General features: G+C 44.6%; 1 protein-coding gene across 1 annotated transcript in view; it reads left to right on the top strand.

Moving 5' to 3' along the window:
• Window positions 1–26,741, top strand: part of LCP2 (lymphocyte cytosolic protein 2) — a 348,123-nt gene that overhangs the window by 200,692 nt on the left and 120,690 nt on the right. Inside the window, exons 7-8 of the mRNA XM_089684306.1 lie at window positions 1,520–1,694; window positions 15,066–15,154. Coding sequence (XP_089540432.1) covers window positions 1,520–1,694; window positions 15,066–15,154 — 264 coding nt within the window. The remainder of the gene's footprint in view (window positions 1–1,519; window positions 1,695–15,065; window positions 15,155–26,741) is intronic.

The raw sequence follows: 26,741 nt of genomic DNA, 5'->3' as shown, positions 1-26,741 counted from the left end.
GGAGGCTTGGTTGTCGATACGCCTCTGCCCGCTGGACTATCTTATCGAGTGTGGATGGATGGTTTCCAGGGGTGCTTGAGTGGTGAGTCTGGAGTGCAGAGGGGTCTCTTGTGGTGGCATTCAACAAGGGTTCAAGAGGTGGAGTGGGCTAGGTGTTGGTAGGCGCAGTAGGGCCCGGCGTCAGTGGGTGTTTTGGGCCAGTGCATGTGGATGCTGCGGGCCAGTGACTAAGGGTGCTAAGGGGCCCAGCGTCTGTGGGAGCGCTAGGGTCCGGCGTCAGTGGGTGCAGGAGGCCGCGCGGTAGGCTTGCCTCTGCCGGATTGGACGGGGCTCGGGGCTGTGCGGTGGCAGGGGCACGGCTGTGTGGTACACAGTGGGGAGCAGGGAAGCAGATCTGGTAGTGGTGGCTTGCCCTCTTGGTGCCGGTGGGGTTGGTTGCTGTTTCTCCTCTCACTGTGGCGGCTGTAGGTAGGGGAGGCGGTGGTGGAAGCTCCCCTCTCACTGGTGCGGACGGCGGCATCCTGGTTCGGGCGTAGAGGCAGCGGTAGGCCGCAGGGGACAGGGCCCCCAGTACTCCTCCTGGGCGATGGCAGGACCTCAGGAGCGGCTGGCGAGGGTACTGACGGGGGTGGTGGCGGCGTTCCCTCAGGAGCGGGGGTTGCGTCCCCTCTGGAGTGGAAATATCCCCAGAGGTTAAGAGAAGAAAGCTGAGGAAAGTAACATGGGAGACGAAGTGGGACTCAGACAGGTAAGAGATGTTTCCCAGGGTGTTTGCTTGCAGTCTGTCCAGCACGCAGTAGAGTTTCTTGCTGTTGTTGTATCTTCCTGCTGCTTGAGTTCTCCTGCTTTAGTTCAACTGCTGTGTTTAACTGCTTCGTCTTAGCACTCCATCAAAGCAGCACTCACGCAATGCAGCACCCCCATCAGAGACTGTGCCCCTCATCAGTGATCTCCCCCCATGAGCTGATCTAAATTTACAGGGAAATGCTCAAATGAACATTAAACTCCACCCCAATTAGAAGCTGATAAGGATCACATGAATAGTGGGGGATGTTTCTCAGGAAACAGACTACAGTTATAAAATGGGTGCAGCTAGAGGTGAGAACTGGTCAACGTATACACAAATATAATACTTTTATAATATAATACTTTTATAATGTTATAAAACTTCCCACAAATCCTCCAAATGTAGGAGCCTACATGGAAATAGGAAGGGTTTCTTCTTGGAAAATACTTAATGCTGGTAGGACAGTGTTTTTTTCTGTGCTCCTATTTTCTGCTGAACTCCATATACCACAGAACTTTCTAGGCGGAGTAAAACATACAAATATATTAAAAGACAAATGCCAATCTTTATTACAAACATAATAAAATGACCAATGAGTTTTATTTTTAAATAATAGAATCTGTTTAGGGCTAACAATTTTGCAATATAATGGCAACATAAAATTTAAAATTAAGCTTTTCACCCTAATGATCCTTTTTAGCCTCATTAACCTTTCCTATCTAACAACAACAGGATGATGATGATGAATATGTAAATCCAGATGCTTCAGATGACGAGCCAGACTATGAATCTCCTAATGAAGATGGAGAAGAGGACAACAGTGATGTAGATTATGAACCTCCACCGTCCAATGAACCTATTCCGATAAATACACCCAAAGCACCCTGTGGCAATCCAGTTTATGCAGGTAATTATGGAATAGTCCAGATAAAGAAAAACTAGCTACTTGTGTGAGATGTGGTGCACAAAGGGCTCCTGTGAGCATCTTCCATATGAATTAGTATAATCGGCACCTATTTCTGAGACACATGCAATGCTTTATTTTATTTTATTCCAGGATAAAAGGTAACATGATCACCTTCATGTTCTTGCATTTCTGCCCTATACGCCTTAAGGCTCGTATAGGCCAGAAATGCAGGAGTGTGGAGGTGATCATGTTACCTTTTATCCTGAAACAAAGAAAAAGCATTACATGTGTCTCGGGTGCGGGAATAACTGTGGAAGAATAGTGCATTTAAATGCACTGAAGAAAGGAAAAAGAATATTGTTTAAAATGTCTATCAATTCAAGACCATGCCAGTTTCTTCTGTGCTATAATACAACATCTATGCTATCATTAATGTGATGGTGGTGCATAAACTCCTGCTTGAGGGTCCATACCCACAGGCTTAAAAAAATTCTAGTGCTCTGGGCAGAAAACCCCCCACAAATTTTGAGCATTTTTGTTACTAGTGTTTAGATGCTGAGCTTAAAATATGTCTCTAAATGACCTAATGCCCCGACTTGGCTATGACTGCCTACAACAATGCGCTGTCAACAGCCCTTGACTCACTAGGGCCTTTAACCACACGCAACATCAGACCCCGACCGCTCCAGCCCTGGCAGACTGATCACACCAAAACCCTCAAACGACACAGTTGTGCCCTGGAGCGACTATGGCACAAAACAAAATCCCAACAAGCCTTCACCCGCTACAAATCTGCCTTCCGCACCTACACCTCCTCCCTCCACGCAGCCAAACAAGCCTACTTCCTGACCCTCATCAAGGCCCTCTCCTCCAAACCTCACCGACTCTTCTCCACCTTCAACTCTCTACTCTCTCCACCCCCACCTCCACCCAGCACCTCACTCACTACCCTTGAGATTGCCAATCACTTCAAAAACAAGATTGACACAATTCGCAAGGACATTGCCGCAACTCACACTCCCTCTCAACCCGTCCCCTCTCACACGGCTACCCCCTCATCCCCTCTCCCCCTCAACATTACCCGCAAGGACTTCGTCACTGCTCAAACTCCCTCCAACCCCGTTCCCCCTCACTCAGCTACCCCCTCATCACCCCTCTCCCACGGCCCCACCACTGCTCTGACCTCCACTTCCACCCCACCCTACATTCCTCATACTGAAGCTCCCCCAACACTCCACACCTTTGACCTTACTACCATCAAGGAAGTCTCCAAGATCCTCTCTGATGCCCGCCTCACCACCTGCCCCCTCGACCCTATCCCCTCACAATTCCTACGACCTCCCTCCCCCTCCATCCTACGCTCCCTCACCCACATCTTTAATCTCTCCCTTTCCTCCGGCACTTTCCCCTCCCCTCTGAAGCATCCACACATCACCCCCATACTTAAAAAGCCCTCCCTGGACCCCAATGACCCAAACAACCTCAGACCCATCTCCCTGCTCCCATTCACATCCAAACTCCTCGAGCGCCTAGTCTACACACGCCTAAGCTCTCAACTCAACGACAACAACCTCCTCGATCCCCTACAGTCTGGCTTCCGTCCCCTACTGAAACTGCCTTACTCAAACTCTCCAACGACTTGCTAACCACTAAAGCTAATGGCCACTATTCAGTGCTCCTACTCCTTGACCTCTCCGCGGCCTTCGACACAGTCGACTACCCCCTCCTCCTCAAAAAACTACACTCCCTCGCCTCAGAGATTCTGCTCTCTCCTGGCTCTCATCCTACCTGTCACAACGCTCTTTCAGCGTTAACTATAATGCTACCACCTCCCCCTCACTCCCCCTCTCTGTTGGGGTCCCTCAAGGCTCTGTCCTTGGGCCCCTTCTCTTCTCCATCTACACCTCCTCCCTTGGCCAACTCATACACTCTCACGTTTTCAACTACCACCTCTATGCCGACGACACACAAATCTATCTCTCAACCCCCCACCTCACCCCCTCGGTCTCTGCCCGAATCACACACCTACTGAGCGACATATCAGATTGGATGTCGCTCCACTTCCTTAAACTGAACCTCTCCAAAACCGAGTTTCTTGTCTTCCCCCCAGCCCGGACACCACCCCCCATTGACTTCTTCATCACATCCAACAACGCCAATATCAAATCCGCCCTGCAGGCCAGAGTACTTGGTGTCATTCTGGACTCCAACCTATCCTTCCAGCCCCAAGTCCAATCTTTAACAAACTCGTGCAGACTCCACCTCCGCAACATCGCCAAAATACGCACGTTCCTAACCCCAGAAACCACTAAACCACTTCCTCATCGTATCACGACTCGACTACTGTAACTCCCTCCTCACTGGCCTGACTCGCCGCTGGCTATCCCCACTTCAGTCAATCCTGAATATGGCTGCCAGACTCATTCACCTTTCCAACCGCTCCGTTTCCGCCACCCCCCTCTGCCAATCCCTCCACTGGCTTCCGATTGCGCAACGGATCAAATTTAAAATCCTAACACTGACGTACAAAGCTGTCCACCATACTGCCCCATACTACATCACTGACCTAATATCCAAGTACCGCCCAGCACGCACACTCCGCTCCTCACAAGACCTCCTTCTGTCTAGTTCCCTGGTCTCCTCCTCCCATGCCCGCCTCCAGGACTTCTCCAGGGTGTCACCCATCCTCTGGAACTCCCTGCCCCAACTCATCAGATTATCACCTACTCTCCTCTCCTTTAGGCGCACCCTGAAAACCCATCTCTTCAGGGAAGCCTACCCTACCCCTGCTAACTTGACCGACCTCCTCCACTCTTCCTACCACTCCATCCCCCACAGCTATCTCCTTCTGTACCACTATCCCGTCCCTTCTAGATTGTAAGCTCGAAAGAGCAGGGCCCTAAATCCCCTCATGTTTTGCATTGTATTGGTATTCTTCTGTCACATGTTCTGTCCCCCTTTGTAATGTACAGCGCTGAGCGAACTATTGGCGCTTTATAAATACTGTATAATAATAATAATAATAATAATGTGCATGGAGACATAGGATAACATTAGTTGCTTCTACAGACAAAATGCTAAACTCCTGTAGGAGAAGTGTTTTTTTAAGCCAGTGTACATGGACCATTACTTGCTAGCTCTTTCCCTAACAAAACCTTAAACTGAACTTGCCTGGTGAGTAAATACCTTGTGTATTTGCTATTTTTTTTTAGCAATGAAACTGTGTAAGAATGAGTAAAGAAGTGTAAGAGAAATAGGAAAAAATTAGGTTGTCATTAGGAACTTATTTATATATGCAAGTGAACCTGTCAACTTTGTTCTTTTATTGTAAAAGTATCCCAGTTTGGAGACAGATTCATCTCACTTTACATTCACCACTTATTCTTTTTGTGCCTAAAGACTGGTACTTTTGTAAAAACAAACACCAGTATTGGCATAAAAAACTGCTTGCCAGGGAGATATAACCTTACATATATTAGTGTAGTATGCCAAAAGCTCCTGCGCAGTGTGAGAGTGTAGAGGGCTGAAGACATGGAAATATAGTGGAACCAAAATATATGCGAAGTTTCGAGCGGATACGCCAAGCCTTCCTGCTCCTGTGTACGACAGGGGACGTCAGGAGTAACTGCAGGAAAAACTGAAAGGAGAGCACACTGGCCTAGAGCATCCCAGATAACAGTTTATTGAATGCAGGTTAAAATATACTCACAAACAAGAGGTGACAAATTGCATAACAAATGACAATCACTGGAAATATGCTCCATATGGCACCAAGGGCCCTGACATGAAAGAAGTGCCATCCAAGGGCCAAAGAAAGGATGACGCGTTTCAGGGTAAACCCTCTTCCTCATAGCTAGGTCCTCTGCTCAGGAAGAAAATCTTCCTGGGTGAAGAGGAGTTCATCTAGGGTCTGGGGTGGTACAACTTGGAGCTTCTGGCTAGCATTCCAATAGAGACTGCATCAGAGAAGAAAAGCTGTGAATAGTTCAGGAAGTTGTCCTCAGATATTGATTCCCTTGGGCATCCTATATCCCCCTTACTCTATCCAAGTTCTAATCTCCTCAATATGAATGCTTGTGTGGAAAATGCTGAATGACTGGCTATGTAGGATTATAGGGGGACCCAAATCTCTTAGCAACCTCTAAGGGAGTAGTACTACATGTTGGGGTTCATCCAGGATTCACCTATAGCAACCTGCTGCCGTTACTCCTAGCAACGAACAAGCCTGAAGTGTCATGGAACCCAGTAAATCATGCTGGGCCTATCAAAAAGTCTTTATGCTGCTTGTGAAATATCTGATATGCTTGCTGTCCTGCCTGCTGTCGCCGGTGATCCCACACTTAAACATAAAACACACTTAAAACATAAAACATACATAAATAGTGTTGCGCTAACTCATATAAACATAATAGTCCATAAACAGATTCAAATGTGATAGTTCAATCAAAATATGAAATATAAATATAAAGTGCTTGAATGGTGAAAATCAAATAAGGTGCTTGAATGGTGAAGAATCACTACGATGTGCTCCAGATAAATAAAGTCTATTTGAAAAACACAGTGCTCCACCTTGACTTAGTGTTTCTCCACCTAAAATATATATGGATGGCGGCTCACCTCCTAATGTGGACCCATAAATTAATACGTCAACCAAGCATGGTAATTCCAAAAAGGTGCTCTAGATGGCAGCAGAGAGCTGATAACAGGCACCCCTTCAATGACAGTATAAATGGGACTCTTCTCAGTTTAACTCCACATATAGAAAAAACAGAGGACATCTCCCATAGAGTAATACTGTTTTAATTCCAAATAATTCCAGAGTGTCACTCACATGATAGAAGCAGTAACATAGCGATTTGCAATTCAAAACTCACGCTCCGTAAAAAGTCATTACTAGACTCCGCCCCCCATGCATTACGCCACCAACCACATGGGCAATGGGTGTACCCCTGAGGACGTGCTGTTGCACGAAAAGCGTTGCATAGAACCACATTGCTGATGTCACACCATCGTCTCCTGGGCAAGGAGCGGTGGCAATTTTGGTACCTATTTTATCTTCCACGTGGATTACCTTTACTTGTGTATACTTACCTTTTAACAAATAAATACTACACTATATGAGAAACCTTTGGCTCCTGTGGTTTAGCAATCTTCCCCAGATTTAAAGAGGCACACACCACTGGTACTGAGAGGATGCTGGAATAACCCTTAAGCTGTCCTACTACCCCTGCACTCAGATGTGACAATTGTAACCAATGCCTGTATACATCAGAGTTCTGGTGAGTGCACACCTATCAGAAGTGGTGGATTACCTTTAAAGACACATGCACTTTTGCACTTTGGTCACAGGATTATATTGCAGATAAATTGAAGAAAGAGTCCTGTTGAATTATCCGTTTTATTTATTTTATTGAAATAATAATGAATATTATGGACATTTGATTGAATTCACTTATTGCACAGATTGCACGAATAGCACTTTATTTATACATTGTGCACTTATTAGTTTATAACCTGAATATATTGCCATATTTATATTCATGATAGCGCTGTACTTTCAGATATTTGAATACTGCTATACACTACTATAGTGACCTTAAATGTTATTTACAGTAATGACAAGTGAAGTCTTTTCATGTTAAGATCTAAAGTGTTTTGTCGGCCAATCAGAAACCCCTCCAGCTTTGCTTACTGATAGTAAATTGTATATAAAGGGAAGTGTAGCTGTTAAGGTAGAGTTTCTTTCTTTTCATCAATATGGATGCACAAGTATAGATCATAACACACATTATTGCATACATGGAAGCTACCTAGGTGCATATTATAGATTGGACATGTGCTGGATTGTGTTGTCTCTATGCTTGATAATGAAACATCTTAAATGGGACTCTGAGGGCTGTTCGTTGTAATAGTTACAAACCACTGCTGGACATTGTCATCTGTTGCAAGTATCTTTATCCGAATAAATGCATATCTCTCTCTGGAAAGAACCGTTGAACTTGTTGGAAAATACATTTCTGGGATAGAGGAGTTTTACATTCAATAGAACCTCAACAACAATAATTATAATTATCACTCCTCATCCCTGATTGATATATGACAAAACTTAGTTGCGGGGATGACCAGTCCTCAGGTGAGCTGATGGAGAGCGTCAGTGGCGGGGAGGTTCTGGCCCCTGGAGATAGAACAGGATGGTTGGACCTCTGAGGAGACAGAGGAGGAGTGGGACTGGGGGGACACTACAGTTGGGCTGGATTTGTAGACAGGATCGTCGGAACCCCCATACACTCCAGACTCTGCTGGGTGATCCTGCTGGTCGGAGCCATTTAGGATTTCGTCCCATGCCCCACCATTTAAGTCTTTTGCTTCACCCTGGCTCAGGACCAAGGTCAGAGACACTGATTTGCAGGAGTGGTTCCTTGGCTCACCACAGTTCTGCATACAGCCTGGATTGGGGTACAAGGGAAACCTGCCCCATTTCTTCAAAGGGAGATACCATGGAGAGTAGCAGTGGAATGGGGTCTGGACTACCCCTACGTGTCCCAGGACATTATGGATCTAGTGGAAGAGTCCTGGAGACAATGGGAGGAGGACCACATGCATGTTCCCAGACACCTGAGAGAACCCTATTTGGAAGGAGCTTGGACCTGCTTCCAGGACATTAAGAGAGAGTGGAGTAAGGGCCGTGCCATTCATAAAGATGGGGTGGTAGTTGTGAAAGAAGGGCAGCGAAGCTGTAGCTATTCTGTGGCCACGTGGGGACCGATAGCTCCATAGGCCGACTCAGTCTGTGGAAACATTATTGAGACTTTGGTCCAGTGGACTCTCATTGTATAGAGATAGTGCCGGACTCTGTATTGTTTTCCAGATAAGCTAATCTGGGCTAGTTTTTTTCAAAGAAACTAATGGCAGTTCCTTTGTTTGCTTTGGAGGGGCTCCTCCTTAAAAATAAGCACTCAAGAAAAAGAACGCAAACAAATATGGTTCTTATGTCATTATTGTCGTGCCTTGTCACCTGTATAGACAGTCAGAGATAGGACTGTGCTACTTCATTTGGTTGTGTTTGTGTGTTGTTTTCTTACTGTTTTGCAGGTCACAGGATGGCTGTCTTCCCTGCATTTGAAGAACAAAGAACACATTTTCTGATGAAAGTCCTCCTTCTAAGGGGGAGGTATTTCATCCCTATGCTAACATTGGTTGGTTTACCCATTTGATCATGGTACTGCATTCATTGTCCTGCTGCTAGTGAGTTAGCATTAGTCAGGAAATGTAAATATGTAATTTATGTAAAATGTACATATGCTGATTTTTTTATTTTTGTACTGATTATTTATTCATATTTTGTGTACATATTTCTTTCCCCTTCCCAGTTGTTGTACCCTTTTCCCCTCCCATTATTTTTTGTATAGGATTCCCTGCTCCTGGGCTCAGAAGCTTTTTTGTTCTATTTCTTGCCCCCAGCCAATGAGGATATGGCTGATTTTAGTGTGGGGGGGGGGGGGGGTGAGTGTAGGGGGAGCTAGACTCTAATGGCTAGTTAGGAGCTGATTAGCAGCTCAGTTGAGATAGCCAGAGAGGTCAAATTCTGGTCAGGACTGAGAGACTCTGCAGGCCAGCCCCTCTGGAATTTCACCCTGCGCTGAGGCTTTCAGAGGAGGGCCTTGGAGGCAGTGGGTGGATCTGAGGAGTGGCTGCCTATACTCTTAAGGGACTTCAGCCAATCACCAACAGGAGGCTTGGCAAGGGGCTGGGACTCCCTTAAACGTGGAAGAGCCTGCTCAGTAGCAGGAGTGTGATGGTGGGAGAGGAGTGTGGAGCAGGAAGATGTCAGGCTGGAGGTGGAAGGCTGCCATTAGGCCTAATGAGATGGGGCCTGCCTTTGAGCCTGGAGCTGGAAAGGAGAAAAACTCATGACTCACTGGCCCCCTGAGAGAGAACCGCCTGTACGGCAGGGAAGGAGCAGCCCAGCTGATAGGACTGGTATCAACAGCCATCCCGCAAGTGTTACAGGAGACAATCTGAGTAAGTACACCTGCACCTGCTGGGCGGATAGGGGAAGGAGCACTCTAGTGGGAAACCAGATTATCCATCTGTAAGTGACTATGCACTTTCTTTTAGAGGAACAGAAGCCAGATCTCCTGCTCAGGAAGAAACTCCCCAGATTGCTGGGTGAAGAGGAGTTCATCTAGGGTCTGGGGTGGTACAACTAGGAGTTGCTGGCTAGTACTCCAATAGAGACTGCATCAGAGAAGAGAAGCTGTGAATAGTTCAGGAAGTTGTCCTCAGATATCGGTTCCCTTGGGCATCCTATACACCCCTTACCCTTTCTAAGTTCTAATCCCCTCAATAAAATAAAAAAACATATGCTCAAGGACTGGTTTCTGTCTCTGAATGAAAACTTGTGTGGAAAACGCTGAATGGCTGGCTGTGCAGGACTATAGGGGAACCAAAGTCTCTTAGCAACCACTAAGGGTGCTGCATTCGATTTCAGAGAGTACGGGCACAAAATCATCAGTCATGAATGGCCATAAGGCCCAAAATTGAAACACTTTTATGTGGCAGTTGACAAATCAATGGATTTGATTAAATGAATCTTGCTAACCAGTGTGTATAACCTGTTTGATTTCACACACTGCTTAGATTCAGCCTGCAGTGCTTAAAGGCATTATAAAGGCATCCCAAGTGTGAATATTAAGGAAACTATTTGAGAACTGATAGAAGTTTGGACACTACGTTTATAGGTGTGGCTATTATTTTTTTTTATGTTTTAAGCAATAATATGTTTTTTGTAGAAATTAAATTGTATTTTATGTTTTGACTTGCAGATTGTCTGTATATGTATGCTATATATAATTTTGTGGATTTGAACTATCTTTTTTTATGTGGGGTAGTCACACAAAAAGGTTTTGGTTTTTGAGTTTTCTTGTACTGGTATACTTACCTGGTGACTCCATCTGTAATTGGGGTTGTTGGGATGCACACAAATATTTTCGATCTATGCAAAATATGGCTTCCTTGGCTAGTTTTCTTTACTCTGCATACTTCTTCTCCCTGTTTTTTTCACCTGGGCAAAAGTAAGCACTTAGAAAATTACACTATTCTTTCTATAACATTACTCTGGACCTATTTAATAGGGTGACAATGGTCAAACATGGCTGCACAATGTGTCTCAACATGGCTGCTTGTAGTTTCTAGTATGGATGAAGTGACAATGAACAAGTACAACTGGGATACAATTGTCACCCTATAATAGAAAGGGATTGAACAAGAACTGTTACGGTAGGATTAATATATATAGTTATCTTAGTAAAAGCTGCATATTAAAAACATGTTGCAGCCCATATGAGATTTCAGTGACTGCATTTAGATTTAGTTTAACCACCCAGCTGACTGAACTAGTTAAGCACCATCTAGTATTATTGTTATTATACAGTATTTATAAAGTGCCTTGCTAAGCGCTGTACATTACAATGGAAGACAATACATAAGACAGTACAGTAACAATACAATACATAATGACATAAGGGGTTTGAGGGCCCTGCTCCTTGGAGCTTACAATCTAGGAGGGAGGGGATAGTGGTACAGGAGGAAATGGCTGTGGGGGATGGAGTGGTAGGAAGAGTGGAGGAGGTTGGCAATTAGTAGGGGGTGGGGTAGGCTTCACAGAAGAGGTGGGTTTTCAGGGTGCGCCTAAAGGAGAGGAGAGTAGGTGATAGTCTGATGGATTGGGGTAGGGAGTTCCAGAGGATGAGTGATGCCCTGAAGAAGTCCTGGAGGCGGGCATGGGAGAAGGAGACCAGGGAACTAGAGAGAAGGTCGTGTTGGGGGGTACTTGGATATTAGGTCGGTGATGTAGTTTGGGGCAGTATGATGAACAGCTTTGTACATCAGTGTTAGAATTTTGAATGTGATCCGTTGGGCAATCGGAAGCCAGTGGAGGGATTGGCAGAGGGGGGTGGCGGAAACGGAGCGGTTGGTAATGTTAATGAGTCTGGCTGCCATATTCAGGATCGACTAAAGCGGGGATAGCCTGTGGCGGGGCAGGCCAGTGAGGAAGGAGTTGCAGTAATCAAGTCATGATATGATGAGGGAGTGGATGAGTTGCTTAGTGGTTTCTGGGGTTAGGAACGTGCGGATTTTGGCGATGTTGCGGAGGTGGAGTCTGCGTGATTTTGTTAGTGATTGGACCTGGGGCTGGAAGGATAGATTGGAGATAGATTGAAGTATGACACCAAGTACTCTGGCCTGCGGGGCAGGCCTGATGGTGGCATTGTTGGACGTGATGGAGAAGTCAATGGGGGGTGGTGTGCGGGCTGGAGGGAAGACTAAGAGCTCGGTTTTGGAGAGGTCCAGTTTGAGGAAGTGGAGCGACATCCAGTCTGATATGTCGTTCAGTACTTCAAAATAAACCAAACAAATGGACATCCTTACTATGAAGTCAAAATAAAATACATATATTCACATAGATGCAAGTAAATGCAAACCCAAACAATGAACTTCCCTTACTTTTGTCTATTTAATAAACCATTGGAAACTTTTTGTTTCATCTGTTTTGTGTTAATGGAATCACTCCTGAAAAGAAGGAGCATTGATCACTTAAAAATACATAACTTGCTGGATCCAAGGCAGCATGGCTTTACTGAGGGCAGATCATGTCAGACTAATCTGATTGGATTTTTTGACTATATTACCAATGTTGAGGACCAGGGTGGTGCTGTGGACGTAGCTTATTTTGATTTCAGCAAGGCATTTGATACAGTTCCACATAATGATCTAATACAAAAGCAGTACAAGCTAGGACTTAGCCCTTGGGTGGTTCAGTGGATATGCAGCTGGCTAAAGGATAGATACCAGAGTGTGGTTGTAAATGGGGTTCACTTGGAAAAGAGTCACTAGCAGGGGCTGACTGACCATTTGGTAACTCGGGCATGGCCCAAGGCCCCGGGGTCAGTAGGGGGGCCCCATGAGATGCCCCTGGTACCTTTTTCATAGGCTTTTTTGAGTTTGGGCAAGGACACAGGGGCCTCATGATCCCCTATTGCCCGGGGGCCCCATGAGTTGTCAGTCCGCCCCGGTCACTAGTGGTGTACCACAAGGCTCTGTACTCGGTCCTGTTAGATTTGATCTACATGTAAGTGATATAACTAAAGGTTTGTTGGGTAAGGTACTGTATGTCTTTGCACACAAAGGTGTGCAATAGGGTTGATATCCCTGGAGGTGTATGTAACATGGAACATGATTTGATATTGCTGCAAGATTGCTCAAAAAAGTGGAAATTTCAGTTCAATGTTTCTAAATGTAAAATAATGCACCTAGGGAAAAAGAATCCCTTGAGAGAGCACAACATTGGGGGTACATTGTTGGCCAGCACTACAGAGGAAAAGGATTTGGGGGTACTTATTTCAGATGATTGCAACACGAGGAAACAATGTGGCCAGGCAGTGGGGAAAGCAAACAGAATTCTAAGATGCATCACTAGAGGGGTCCCCAGCAGAAGGAAGGAGGTCCTGATTGCCCTATATACAATAGATCTTTAGTGAGACCTCATTTAGAATACAGTGACCCTATTGCACACAAAGGTGTGCAATAGGGTTGATATCCCTGGAGGTGTATGTAACATGGACCATGATTTGATATTGCTGGAAGATTGCTAAAAAAAGTGGAAATTTCAGTTCAATGTTTCTAAATGTAAAATAATGCACCTAGGGAAAAAGAATCCCTTGAGATAGCACAACATTGGGGGTACATTGTTGGCCAGCACTACAGAGGAAAAGGATTTGGGGGTACTTATTTCAGATGATTGCAACACGAGGAAACAATGTGGCCAGGCAGTGGGGAAAGCAAACAGAATTCTAAGATGCATCACTAGAGGGGTCACCAGCAGAAAGAAGGAGGTCCTGATTGCCCTATATACAATAGACCTTTAGTGAGACCTCATTTAGAATACAGTGACCAATTCTGGAGACCTCACTTACAAAACGACATTGATAAGATAGAATGGGTCCAGAGCAGGGGCGGACTGACCATTTGGAAACTCAGTAGGGGGCCCTATGAGATGCCCCTGGTACATTTTTCATAGGCTTTTTTGAGTTTGGGCAAGGACACAGGGGCCCCATGATCCCCTATTGCCCGGGGGCCCCATGAGTTGTCAGTCCGCCCATGGTCCAGAGACAGTAACAAAAATGGTGAAAGGTCTGGGGGATAAAACATTAAGGAGCGACTTCAGGAACTTAATATGTTCAGTCTGGATGAAAGAAGGGAAAGTGGAGGCATGATTGAAACCTTTAATTAGATCAAGGGGGTGAATAAGGTTTAGGAGGGCAGTATTTTCAATTTGAAACCAAAATCAAGAACACGGGGACATGACCTTAAACTAACTGGAGGAAAGTTCAAAACTAATCTCAGAAAGTACTATTTTACTGAAAGAGTAGTTGATGCTTGGAATAAACTTCCAGTAGAGTTAGTGAGCCAGTCAACAGTAAATAGCTTCAAACTTGCTTGGGACATTCATAGATCTATACTAAAAAGCAACCCCCCCAAAAAAAAACCCGAAACAAAACAAACCCCCTCTCCCTCAAAGATAAACCCCCAAAAAATGGCAGACTTGATGGAGCACTTGGTCTTTTTCTGAGTCACTTTTCTATGTTTCTATCTTTCTATGACCCAAAATTTCATTTTGTACCAAATAACTGTTATTAATGTCAGAAATCCAGAGCTGTCCTGTGCCCTCCACATACTTCCTTTATAATGTCAAAGAGTCTGAAGTTTTGGGTTACAGATTAGTCTTTTTGTTGTAAAGATCACAGAGTGGGAGTGGCTAAGTGGTTTGGCAAAAGACTGTGGGCAGGCCTTACAAAACTCATTCCATAAAGAGGCTGTGCATTATCAGTCTACCAGCAAAGCTTAAGAGGAGCAGAAAAGAGGGGGCTTTCTCAGCTAAGCACACCCTCCTGCCTTCATGCCTGAGCTAAGGGCAAATGGATTAAAGAAGTAAAGCATGGAGACATGGATGGATGGGTGAGTTTGCTTTGAATATTAAAAATGAATTTAATAGCATTTTCAGTGCTCAGATACAGTTTAGTTCCACTGTAGGCATTTTGCTGATTCTTTTTCTTATTTTAGATAGGTGGCCTGGGTAGGTACACTGAAAGAAACGTGTACACGATTTTGTATGCAGAAAGCATCTGCAGAAATCAATGTATGTGGTTGAACTTAATGGACTGGATGTATTGACTTGTTAGTAGAACTGGATGGACTTGTGTCTTTTTTGGATCAGATTAACTATGTAACTACTTATGTAGATATAAAGCCAAATGAAGCTGAATGTAATTTTACCTTTTTTTTCTAATATAAACATTTGTGATATTTCAGACCGGACAATCCCAGCAAATTCTTTTAAAAGTCCACCAGACCCTCCTTTACGACCAGAATCTTCCACACTCCATACTAGAGGAAATACTGTAAGTTGTTCATATCTGTTTTGTAAGTATAAAACTGCCTACATGTCAAATGCCTATTTTACATACTTTTTTTTGCATAACTAATGCAGCGCATTCTAGAGTATTGAAGGCCATTTGTACTACCCAGAATTATATTAATGAATACTTTCTATATTGCTGAAAAACCAATATGATTAATTTACAGTGGGGGTTGGGAAGGAGGGGCAGTGAATCTTAAATTCACTTAATTGTTGTGAATACTATGAAAAAGCCTAGTGTTTAGACTCTGTGCCACACCAAACAGTACATCATACATACGGCATCCATAACTATATATAGAGCATAGTGATAAGCAAACTGAGCAAAGTTGGGTTTGCTGGATGTTCATCAAACCCTGTAGAAAATATGCAAACCATGAACATAGAAGGAAAACCCATATAAGTGTGAGAGAGGTAAAACCTTGTGGTATTTTACGGCCCTTTTTATCAAGGGCATGGGTAGCTTGGCACTTCCATGAGGGGCCTACCAATGGAAAAAATGTGTTACAAAATTACAGTTCAGCAGGGAGAGTGTTTTTAATTAGCCTTTAAAGGCAACAAAAAAAATACATCAATCCCTTTTAAAAACATGCTCTATGGCTTCCTTAAACTTGCAAGTAAATCTGGACATCAGTACAACATACTGCTGGAAAGTGACATAAGAAAAAAATAAAGCTGGTAAATGACAATTCCCCATCAACTTCATTCTGCTTGTAATCAAAGTGGCCTGGTAATCCCACGTAACATCATTAATCAAATGTGATTATGAATATATATGGTCAGTGATGTCTCCCAAGATTCCCAACTGCTCTGTTTACATTACCACAATAGCATGGGAACTGCCATTTAATGACATGAGTGGGGCAGGGCAGGATAATCATGTTGGTGAGTCAGTGGATGTCATGAACTGTGATTGATACTGGTTCTACATCACTGGATGGTATGATTGGAATTGGAATACATTAAATTTCATTTTTTATCTATTTTTTTAAATTTTCTATTACATTTTTTTAATGAGTAACAAGGGGTACTATATATCTCATACTTATTCATGTAGGAAGGAGGGCTGAATATCTAGGGGCCAGGGGCGGACTGACCATTCGAGCACTCGGGCACCGCCGGGGTCAGTAGGGGGCCCAATGAAATGCCCCTGGGACCTTTTTTATAGGGTTTTTTGGGTGTGCTTTGAGTGTGGGCAAGGACACAGGGGCCTCATGATCCCCTAGTGCCTGGGGGCCCCATGAGTTGTCAGTCCACCCCTACTAGGGGCCCCCCTGTTATAAATGTGCTTCCCTATAAAGTCCCTTATGCAGACTCCCACATACACTGAGTTAGGGAAGTGGAGAGGACACCCCTGTCTGCATTAACAAGGGGACAAAGTGTCCTGCTGAAGGAATGGGGGTGTGTGTTCTACTGTAGTACCAGGTTCAGTCACAATGAGTGATGCTTGAAGACAGACCAACATGATGACCCGCTGTCACATCAATCTTCTCCCATCACTACCCCCTTTGCAAATGACAGTCCCCAGCTATCCTTTGAAGCAAAATAAACATGCTTAAGATGCCTCACAAATGACAGTTCCTGGTATTGTTGAAATGTAAACAGTACTGGGGAACCTGGGTGACACCATTGACTGAATATAATCATGATAATAATTAGTCAATGATGTCACCTAGGATCTCCGCCTGCTAGTTAACAATTTGATACAAGCCAGTGGCATTTTATTATTTATAGGTGGTAGTGAAAATGCCACCTTTTCAGCCAGTGGTTCGGGTGGGCTGTTGAACTGGTCACATATATATATATATATATATATATATATATATATATATATATAAATACATGGAAATCACTGTGTAAATTGTTGGTGTTATATATATTCCTGTAATAAATAAATAATAATTTTTAACATAACTGGTTTATTTTAGTACTGCTTGAGCCAATAAAGCAACTTACAGCATTACATTTATAGGGTAATTAAGTAGATGACCTCAAATTGACAGAATTATATTATGCACATCCTATTGCACAAACTAATATTATGTTATAATGCATAACGGACATTAGCTTGTATTTCCAATATAAACCTTCATTAGTTTTTCTGTCTTTTGACATTCATTGTATATATTTATTATATATTTTAATCATGCATTTCTACAAAAAGGGGATTCTGGCTGAATGAAATCTACTTTTATATGTAGCATTTTTATTATGGAGCATTTATTTATAATAGACATGTTCACATATATTTATATAATATCCCAGACATTTCTTGATGCTAACTATTATTATATACAGTATATACAATACATTCTAGATTAATTTTTTAAATATTGTATTTATTTTTCTGCATTCATTTTTAGTTATGTATAGCCTATGGTTATGTATAGCCTATGGTTTCCTATGTCCTATGTGTCGTTAAACAGCTTTCCGAAAAAGTGGCTAGCGTAAGCCATGAAACACATTGATGGTGTTTTATGTGCATCCTATGATCAATAAAAACACACATATTCTTATATTCTTATAATATGTCAACAAAAGTTAGATTTTATTTCCATCATTTACACTTTCAAAATAACAGAAAACATAAAAATGGCGTCTGCAAATGTTTGGGCACCCTGCAGAATTTATAGCATGCACTGCCCCCTTTGCCAAGCTGAGACCTGCCAGTGTCATGGATTGTTCTCAATCATCGTCTGGGAAGACCAGGTGATGTCAATCTCAAAGGTTTTAAATCCCCAGACTCATCTGACCTTGCCCCAACAATCAGCACCATGGGTTCTTCTAAGCAGTTGTCTAGAAAACTGAAACTGAAAATAGTTGACGCTCACAAAGCTGGAGAAGGCTATAAGAAGATAGCAAAGCGTTTTCAGATGTTAATATCCTCTGTTCGGAATGTAATTAAGAAATGGCAGTCATCAGGAGCAGTGGAAGTTAAAGCAAGATCTGGAAGACCAAGAAAAATATCAGACAGAACAGCTCGCAGGATTGTGAGAAAAACAATTCAAAACCCACGTTTGACTGCACGATCCCTCCAGAAAGATCTGGCAGACACTGGAGTTGTGGTACACTATTCCACTATAAAGAGATACTTGTACAAATATGGTCTTCATGGAAGAGTCATCAGAAGAAAACCACTTCTACGTCCTCACCACAAAAATCATCGTTTCAACTTTGCAAATGAACATATAGACAAGCCTGATGCATTTTGGAAACAAGTTCTGTGGACCGATGAGGTTAAAATTGAACTTTTTGGCCGGAATGAGCAAAGGTACGTTTGGAGAAGAAGGGGCACAGAATTTAATGAAAAGAACCTCTGTCCAACTGTTAATCATGGGGTTGGATCAATCATGCTTTGGGGTTGTGTTGCAGCCAGTGGCACAGGGAACATCTCACGAGTAGAAGGAAAAATGGATTCAATAAAATTTCAGCAAATTTTGGATGGTAACTTGATGCCATCTGTGAAAAAGCTGAAGTTAAAGAGAGGATGGCTTCTACAAATGGATAATGATCCTAAACACCTCGAAATCCACGGGGGATTACATCAAGAGGCGTAAACTGAAGGTTTTGCCATGGCCTTCACAATCACCTGACCTCAACATAATTGAAAATCTATGGATAGACCTTAAAAGAGCAGTGCGTGACAGACAGCCCAGAAATCTCAAAGAGCTGGAAGACTTTTGTAAGGAAGAATGGGCAAAGATACCTCAAACAAGAATTGAAAGACTCTTGGCTGGCTACAAAAAGCGTTTACAAGCTGTGATACTTGCCAAAGGGGGCAGTACAAGTTATTAACTCTGCAGGGTGCCCAAACTTTTGCAGACGCCATTTTTTTGTTTTCTGTTATTTTGAAAGTGTAAATGATGGAAATAAAATCTAACTTTTGTTGACATATTATAAGAATGTCTAATCTGTAATTTGATGCCTTTTGGAGATTCTTCCATCTTTCCTTGGCTTCTTTATGCACATTAATACAAATTTTTAGCTGGGGTACCCAAACTTTTGATCCCCACTGTATGTGGTACACTTTGTCATGTATTATTGTATTTAGTGATATAGGTGCATGGGTATATAGTGTATGATTTGATGCACTGGACAGGATTGATTTATCTGCAATTCATCTGCATTTAGTGTAGCACATTTCACACACACAAGCCGTGAAAATTACTATCCTGCAGTGTCCTTCATGGACAATAAAGAGAGTGCATTTTGGCTTCTGGATTTGGTTTACTGCCTTATAATTTTTATGATCGTTCATTTACCCTTGGCATACATTTAAATTTGACATTCACAAAACATTTCAGGCATTAAAATAGACATTTATCACTTAACCCAAGATACTAAAAGAAATCAGAAATGATATTCCAGACAAAAGCAAAAGTAAATAGGGACTGCTCACTTAGTTTAGCGAATTAGGTGAGAAAAATCTGTGTTTGCTTGAATCTTGCCATCATATGCTAGAAAAAAATGTTTTTGTCCCTTTCAAAAGACTGAGTAATCAAAGTGAACACTGCTTCACCTAATTCACAAAGCTAAGTCATCATTCTCATTGCTAAGTGAGTACCCTTTACTCCTAAAGTAATTCAACCACATTGTATTACATACTAAATAATTCATTTCTCTAGGGCCCATATCCAAGTGACTTTAATTGTGAAGTAGTGGCAGACATTGGATTTCTAAGAAGAACAGCAAAGCTCTATAAAATGTTTAATTTTATTTAATTAATTTTGAGTAAAACAAGGTTTACATGAATTTTATAATACAACGCATTATATTTTGAATCAGCTGCAACTTTTTTCCCACCTGGTTAAAAAAAGCATTTGTTGTAAGAATACAGAAAATACACGCTTTTAAATATTTTCAAAATGTTACATATACTGTATACTAATGTTTATCTCCTTGTGATTTCCTATGGCATTTAACAATAGTGACCAAAAATAAACTGTGAAAGGTAAAGTGCCATTAAAGCAGAAAAAAGGGGCCAGACTTTTACCCTAGGTTCACACTTACGTGGATTTCAGGTCGTTTAACATGATTTCTTATGGATCTAGTTCACATCTGTGCGATCTGAGCCAGTGCGGATTTTTGAAAGGGTCTGGGACTTTTTTTCCCGCACCAGTTTGCGTTTTGTGTTTAATAGGCTTCCATGGAACTGCACCAAAAATGCAAGTATTGCATTTTTGATGCGCTTTTTTATGCATTTTGGGTGTGCTTTGTGTGAATTTAAGCTGGTTGTTAAGGATTGGCTGCTGGTGTCCTTAACAACCAGTAAACAACATGGTTGTTAGGGAGCTGACAGCTGAATATAAATAAACCTATTGCTGGCAATTAAAAATTTTTAAAAATCATGAAAAAAAACAGTGTGCCCCACCTCCTGAACCATACCAGACTACATGTCCTCAACATAGGAGAGTGCTTTGGGGCAGGAGGGGCTCCCCTCTCCTCCAAAACACCTTGTCCCCATGTTGATGAGGACAACGGCCTCTTCCCCACAACAATGGGGCTGTGGTTGTGGGGGTCTGCAGGGGGTGACCTATCGGAATCTAGCAGCCTCCTTTCACAAGGGGGCCCCCAAATCCTGCCCCCCATGTGAATGAGCATGGGGTACATAGTCCTTTATTAAAAAAGTAGTAGAAAAAAAAATTGTCTCCCAAAGTAGATCTAACATCAGTCACGATGAATGCCACGGACCTGAAGAAAAAAAAAGATCTTGCTGTCTGACGCTCTACCTCCTGACAGCTCTTAAATAAGCTAAGGAGAGGAGCTACCTGGTGACCCCACCCCCTTTTTACATCATCGTTCATGGGGACAAGGTGCTTTGGTGGGGAGCCCCCCATCCCAAAGCACCCCCCATGTTAAGGGAATGTGCCCTGGTATGGTTCAAGGGGGTGCTCACTCATCCCCTCCTTTTCTGATCTGCCAGCTGCCTAAGGGTCTGGTATGGATTTTAGAGGGGACCCCATGCCCTTTTCTTTACATTTTGGCATGGGGTTCCCCTTAAAAACTATACCAGATCTGAAGAGCCTGGTATGGATTGGGGAAAAAAAAATTGTCATCAATAGGTTTGGTTTTATTCAGCTGTCAATGGGGAACTCCGCTGCCAGCTGATGACTCATCAGTTGTTATTGATACAGAGGACACCCGCCATACAATGCAGTGTGCTTACAGTGAAGCACACACACAGCACATAATGTGAAACAGCACACAGCATAGTTAACCCTTTGATCGCCCCACGTGTTAACCCCTTCCTGCCCAGTGCCATTAGTACAGTGTCAGTGCTTTTTATTAGCACTGATCACTGTATTGGTATCTCTGGGGATGTCAGTGACACCAAGTCAGTTCCCCCCCAGTGTCAGAATGCCCACCGCAGTGCCGCAATAAGTCACTGATCGCTGCCATTACTAGTAAAAAAAAATTCCAGTTTCTATACCGCCATTTGTAAATGCTATAATGTTCACATAAACCAATTAATGTATACGTATTGGTATTTTTTTTTTAGCAAAGACATGTAGCAGAAAAAATTTTGGCCTAAATTTATGATGAAATTTGTGGGACAAAAGGACATAAATTTCATTGGGTGCAGCGTTGCATGACTGCAATTGTCAGTTAAAATAATGCAGCGAGGCACATAGAGCGATAGCAGCACTTCTGCATTGCTCCCGGCCCGGTACTCCTTTGCGGGCTCTTCTCCCTCCTACGTTCTCTCTCCCGACCTCCACATGGGCAAAAATCAGCACCGGACCCCCGGAGACCTGCGGGGGGCCGGTCCGATGGTGACTTAAGCTGGTATATGTCCCAATCCGCAGCCGAGGCCTCGGGCACCCCGGCAGGCAAGATGGCGCCGGCACCTCTCCCTTCCTCATCCTCCCAGGACATGGAGCTCCAGGAAGATTATCAGGTAAGCCCCCAGGGCTCCCCCCCTGCACAAAGGGATCCCATAAGCCACCCACAGGGCACACAGGGTCCACAGGCTACACAGACACCTTGCAGCCCTTCCCCAGCATCTCTCTGCTCTGAGGATGGCTGGGATCTGCAGTTCCACATTCGGTCCCTGCACTCCTATCTCAAATCTCTCCCTACAAAGGCAGATTTTGAACAGTGTGTGAAACATAGTGAAAGCACATACAAGCAGGAAATTTCTGATCTTAAACAAGACATTTGCGAGCGTATGGAAGAGATTGAAAATACAGCTGACGGCCTGTGTAACGCCTTACAATCCCATGAAGAGACCCTTAACTCCCACACGGTCTTAATACAACAGCTCATGTACCAGTAGGATGACATTGAGAACAGGAACCGCCGTAATAACATACGGATTCGGATCATACCTGAAACCATTGAATCTCAAGATTTGGCTGCAGTGGTTTCCACCATATTTAACTACAACAGGCCAAATACGCATCTATTGAGCTGGACCGCATACATCGCACGATGGGCCCTAGAAACCCTGATTCATCTTTTGTCCGTGATACCCTTTGCAGGGTCCACTACTTCAAGGTCAAGGACGCCATTATGCATGCAGCTAGCACGCAGGATACCATCCTCTTCAATGAAGTGCTGGTGATGCTCCTCCCTGACCTCTCTCGCCAGACACTAGCCATGCGCAGGGCCCTACGCCCTCTCACTCAGATGTTACAGGAGAGGCATATTCGCTACCAGTGGCGGTTCCCGTTTCAACTACACACCTCTCAGAATGGAAAATAAACACAATTTCGTACTCCTGGGGACCTACTCACATTTCTCAGTGTGTTCGAGTTGCCTCGAGTGTCCCTCCCGGATTGGCCCTTCCAGCTCCCAACCCCAGGCCTCCCATTTTCCTCGTCCTGGCAGCGGTCTGATCGCTGGAAGAAGAAACGTTCCAGATCCTCCTCCGAGCAGATCCCAGAGGGCTGATCCTCTTTCTGAGTCAACTGGGAGGTTTCTCCCCTACTTTCTCCTCAAGTTTTTGATATAACCTGTTGGTAGCTCTTTTTAGACCTGTGCCTTACACTTAAGCCAGTTGTTTGTTGGGCTCTAGGGCTGTGGCTTGGGGCTGGCCCTTGGGTTCAGTCGTCGACGTTTGCTGCGGCGGACGGGGACGCATTCGGCCATAGTCTCGGATGTCCTGGGCCCCCTTATTATTATTATTTTTTGGTTTATTCATACCCTGTTGTTACAGCATTATGCTTATGTTTATTGTCAGGGGGGGCTAGGGGTTCTCCCCCTTTTTGTGTTCTCATGCCTGTTCGAGGGTTTACCCAACATGTTTCATGGGAGGAGGTCATCCTCACCGAGGGTGGCCTTTCCCTAGGTTGTTATTTGCCTGCGGGAGACCTGGGTTGGGATCAAATATTTGTGCCTCTGACGTTCCCCACCTAGGCCTTCAGTGTAATACGTAGTACCACACTGTATTTTATCCAGACAGTTCATCTGTCTAGTAGTTTTTTCTGCTCATTTTCCTCCTGTTTCTGCTCTTTCCTCCTCAGCTTTTTCCCCTTTTCGCTAATTCTAATTTCTTCCCCCTTTTATATTCTCTCTCCTTGGGGGTCAGGTCGGTTTGGCAGAGCGCCATTGGTGATACACTCTCCCTCTCTTTCCTCTACATCAGATAATTATGACCCCGATCAAATTTTCCTCTATAAATTGCAGAGGCTTTAGCACCCCAGAGAAGCGTAGCCAGGTGCTATACCATTTCCATAAACTTAAATCGCAGATCTCGCTCCTCCAGGAGATTCATTTTCGCTCCGATGGTATCCCAGCCCTCCCCTGATGGCACCACTAGCACTCCACTGGTCAGGTGTCCCCAGAGCGTGGAATCTAAGCCCCAGAGTACTTGTTCACCAGGGCCCCTGATGGTGGGGATGGACTTGGAGCACCCCGAGACCAGGTCGCGACTACTGAGTACACCCGTCAGTGGTAGGGGTGTTCGCCAGGGGCTCCAACAGGGGAGAGCCTGATATGAGGAGGTCGTGTGACCCCGATGGGATGGATGGCTGAGCAAGTGCGAGGTCAGACAAGCTGGGTCGGTAGCCGTGGGGACGGTGCGGTACAAAGTGGAGGGCAGAGAATAGTCGGGTCACACGCCAGGTCAGCAACAGAGTATCAGATCCAATAGGGGACATCCGGGAGAGAGGTCAGGCAAGCCAAGGGTTAGAGTAGGAGAATACAGAGTTGTCAGGTACAATCCGGGTCAGCAACTTACAGGGTACAGGCTCGCAGATTCAGGGAGCAGATAAAACCAGAAGACACTGAATGACAGCTCAGGGCCGTTTAAATATCGTGCCTTGCGCTGTCATTGGTGCCAGGCACGCGCCCGCGGCTCCCAGTGCACATGCGCGAGCTCGGACGCCGCGGTTGGCCTGGACCTAGTGCCCACGTCCCTGTACTGCGCCTGCGCCAGGACCAGCGCCGCTGGGATCCCTGACATTGCCCCCCACGGGCAACCTCCAGATGCCCACCTGATCTCTCCACCACGGGTGATCACAAAGAAACCCCCGGACAAGTCTAGGTTCATGAACATTTTGGGCTGGTTCCCAGGAATTGTCCTCCGGACCATAGCCCTTCCATTTAATTAGGAACTGGGTCAGACCCCCCCTCCTTCAGCACTTCAGGATTGCTTCTACCTCAAATTCCTCCTGCTCTTCGATAGTTATGGCCTCCGGAGGTCTGGACTCTCGATCTGGAAAAGGGTCTGGGACCACTGGTTTCAGCAGGGACACGTGGAATACTGGGTGGATCTTGAATGTCTCAGGGAGGACAAGCTCGTATGCCACTTTGTTAATCATTCACTTCACACAGAAAGGGCCTACAAACTTCGGTCCCAATTTCCTTGAAGGACAGAACATTTTTAGATTTGTTGTTGCCGACCAAACCTTATCCCCAGGCTGCAGCACCAGGTCCCCTCTTCATTTCTTGTCAAACGCCTTCTTGTTATCCTCCTGGGCCCAAGCGATGGCCTCCTGAAGTAATTTGTTGTTGGTGGAGAAAAAAGCAAGTGCGTCTTGTGTTGCCGGAACTGGACACTCAGGGACCAGATCAGGGAGAAAGACAGGGTGGAATCCGTAGTTTGAGAAAAACGGGAATTGTCCCGTTGCTGAATGGTTTGCGTTGTTATAAGCAAATTCTGCCAGGGGTAAAAGTGGTAGCCAATTATCTTGTAGGAAGGATGTGTAGCAACGCAGGTATTGCTCCAGGGTCTGGTTAGTCCTCTCTGTCTGTCCATTGGTCTGCGGGTGGAACACGGAGGAGAGGGAAAGTTTGATATCCAATGCCTTGCATAGAGCCCTCCAAAATGTTGACGTGAATTGGACCCCTTGATCTGATACAATGTCCTCTGGGACTCCATGTAGTCTTACGACTTCCTGAATGAAAATTCGTGCAGTCTCGGATGCCGACGGGGTATTTTTCAATGGTAAGAAGTGGGCCATTTTAGACAGTCGATCGATGACCACAAGGATCACAGCGTGGCCCTGGGACGGAGGGAGCTCGACTATGAAGTCCATTGCGATCCTTTGCCATGGTCGTTCGGGTATCGGTAGTGGGCGCAACAGTCCCCAAGCCTTGTTCCTTGAAGGTTTATTCCTTTTGGCAGACGGCGCAGGAACTCGCATAACGTTTGCAGTCCTTAGCCATGTTCGGCCACCAAAAGGAGTGCTGGAGAAGCTCCAGGGTCTTTGCTAGGCCAAAGTGTCCTGCCATCGGGTGGTCATGACAATGTCCCAGGTCTAGGGTTCGTACTTCTTCAGGAACCACGATCAACCTCGCCTTCCATAGGAGTCCCCCCTTGTTCTGGAGGAACACCCCAGATGGGGTTGACATAGCCGTGGATGCGTCCAGAAGTTTCGACCAAAGTTCCGTTTGGAGGACCAAGAAGTTCCCTGAAGACAGAATGGTATTGGGTACTGACTCTTCTTTGGGGTCCTCGAACATGCGTGACAGCGCGTCGGGTTTCGTATTCTTAGAACCAGGTCTGTAAGTAATATGAAAAGAGAACCTGGAGAAAAAGAGAAAAAGAGCGCCCATCTTGCCTGTCGCGGGCGTAACCGTTTGGCAGTTCTCAGGTACTCAAGGTTCTTATGATCGGTGAAAATCAAGATTGGGTGTGTGGCTCCTTCCAGCAGGTACCTCCATTCTTCTAATGCGGTTTTGATGGCCAATAGTTCTCGATCGCCAATGTCATAGTTCTTCTCGGCGGGAGTAAGCTTCCTTGAAAAGAACGCTACGGGATGTAGAAGTTCCTTGGTGCCTTTTCGTTGGGAAAGGATGGAGCCCACTGCCGGTTTGGCACCACGGGTCACATCGGGTGTGGCTGGTGGGGTCACCCCGAGGAGATCCTGGAAGAGGACAGCCTTGGTCCTGCTTTTTGCCGTCCCCGTCTCCCGATCCCCCTCTCTTCTTATCTTTCTTTATCTCTCCAACTGACTTCTCCTTTTTTCTCTTCTTCTATTTTCTCCCCCCCCCCTTTTTTTGTTTTGTTTCGTTCTTGTTTTGTTTTCGATTGAATTCTGATTCATATTCTAGTTTATACAGAACTAGCTCATTTTGTCTCCTACATCTCGTCGTGGATGCCCTCCTCGACACAATATTTCTTC

The sequence above is a fragment of the Staurois parvus genome, unplaced genomic scaffold, assembly GCF_062004578.1.
Source record: "Staurois parvus isolate SC_StPar_1 unplaced genomic scaffold, SC_StPar_1.0 ptg000343l, whole genome shotgun sequence".
Taxonomy (NCBI): domain Eukaryota; kingdom Metazoa; phylum Chordata; class Amphibia; order Anura; family Ranidae; genus Staurois; species Staurois parvus.
The sequence above is the reverse complement of the archived record's forward strand: the minus strand, read 5'-3'. Positions and strand labels throughout refer to the sequence as shown.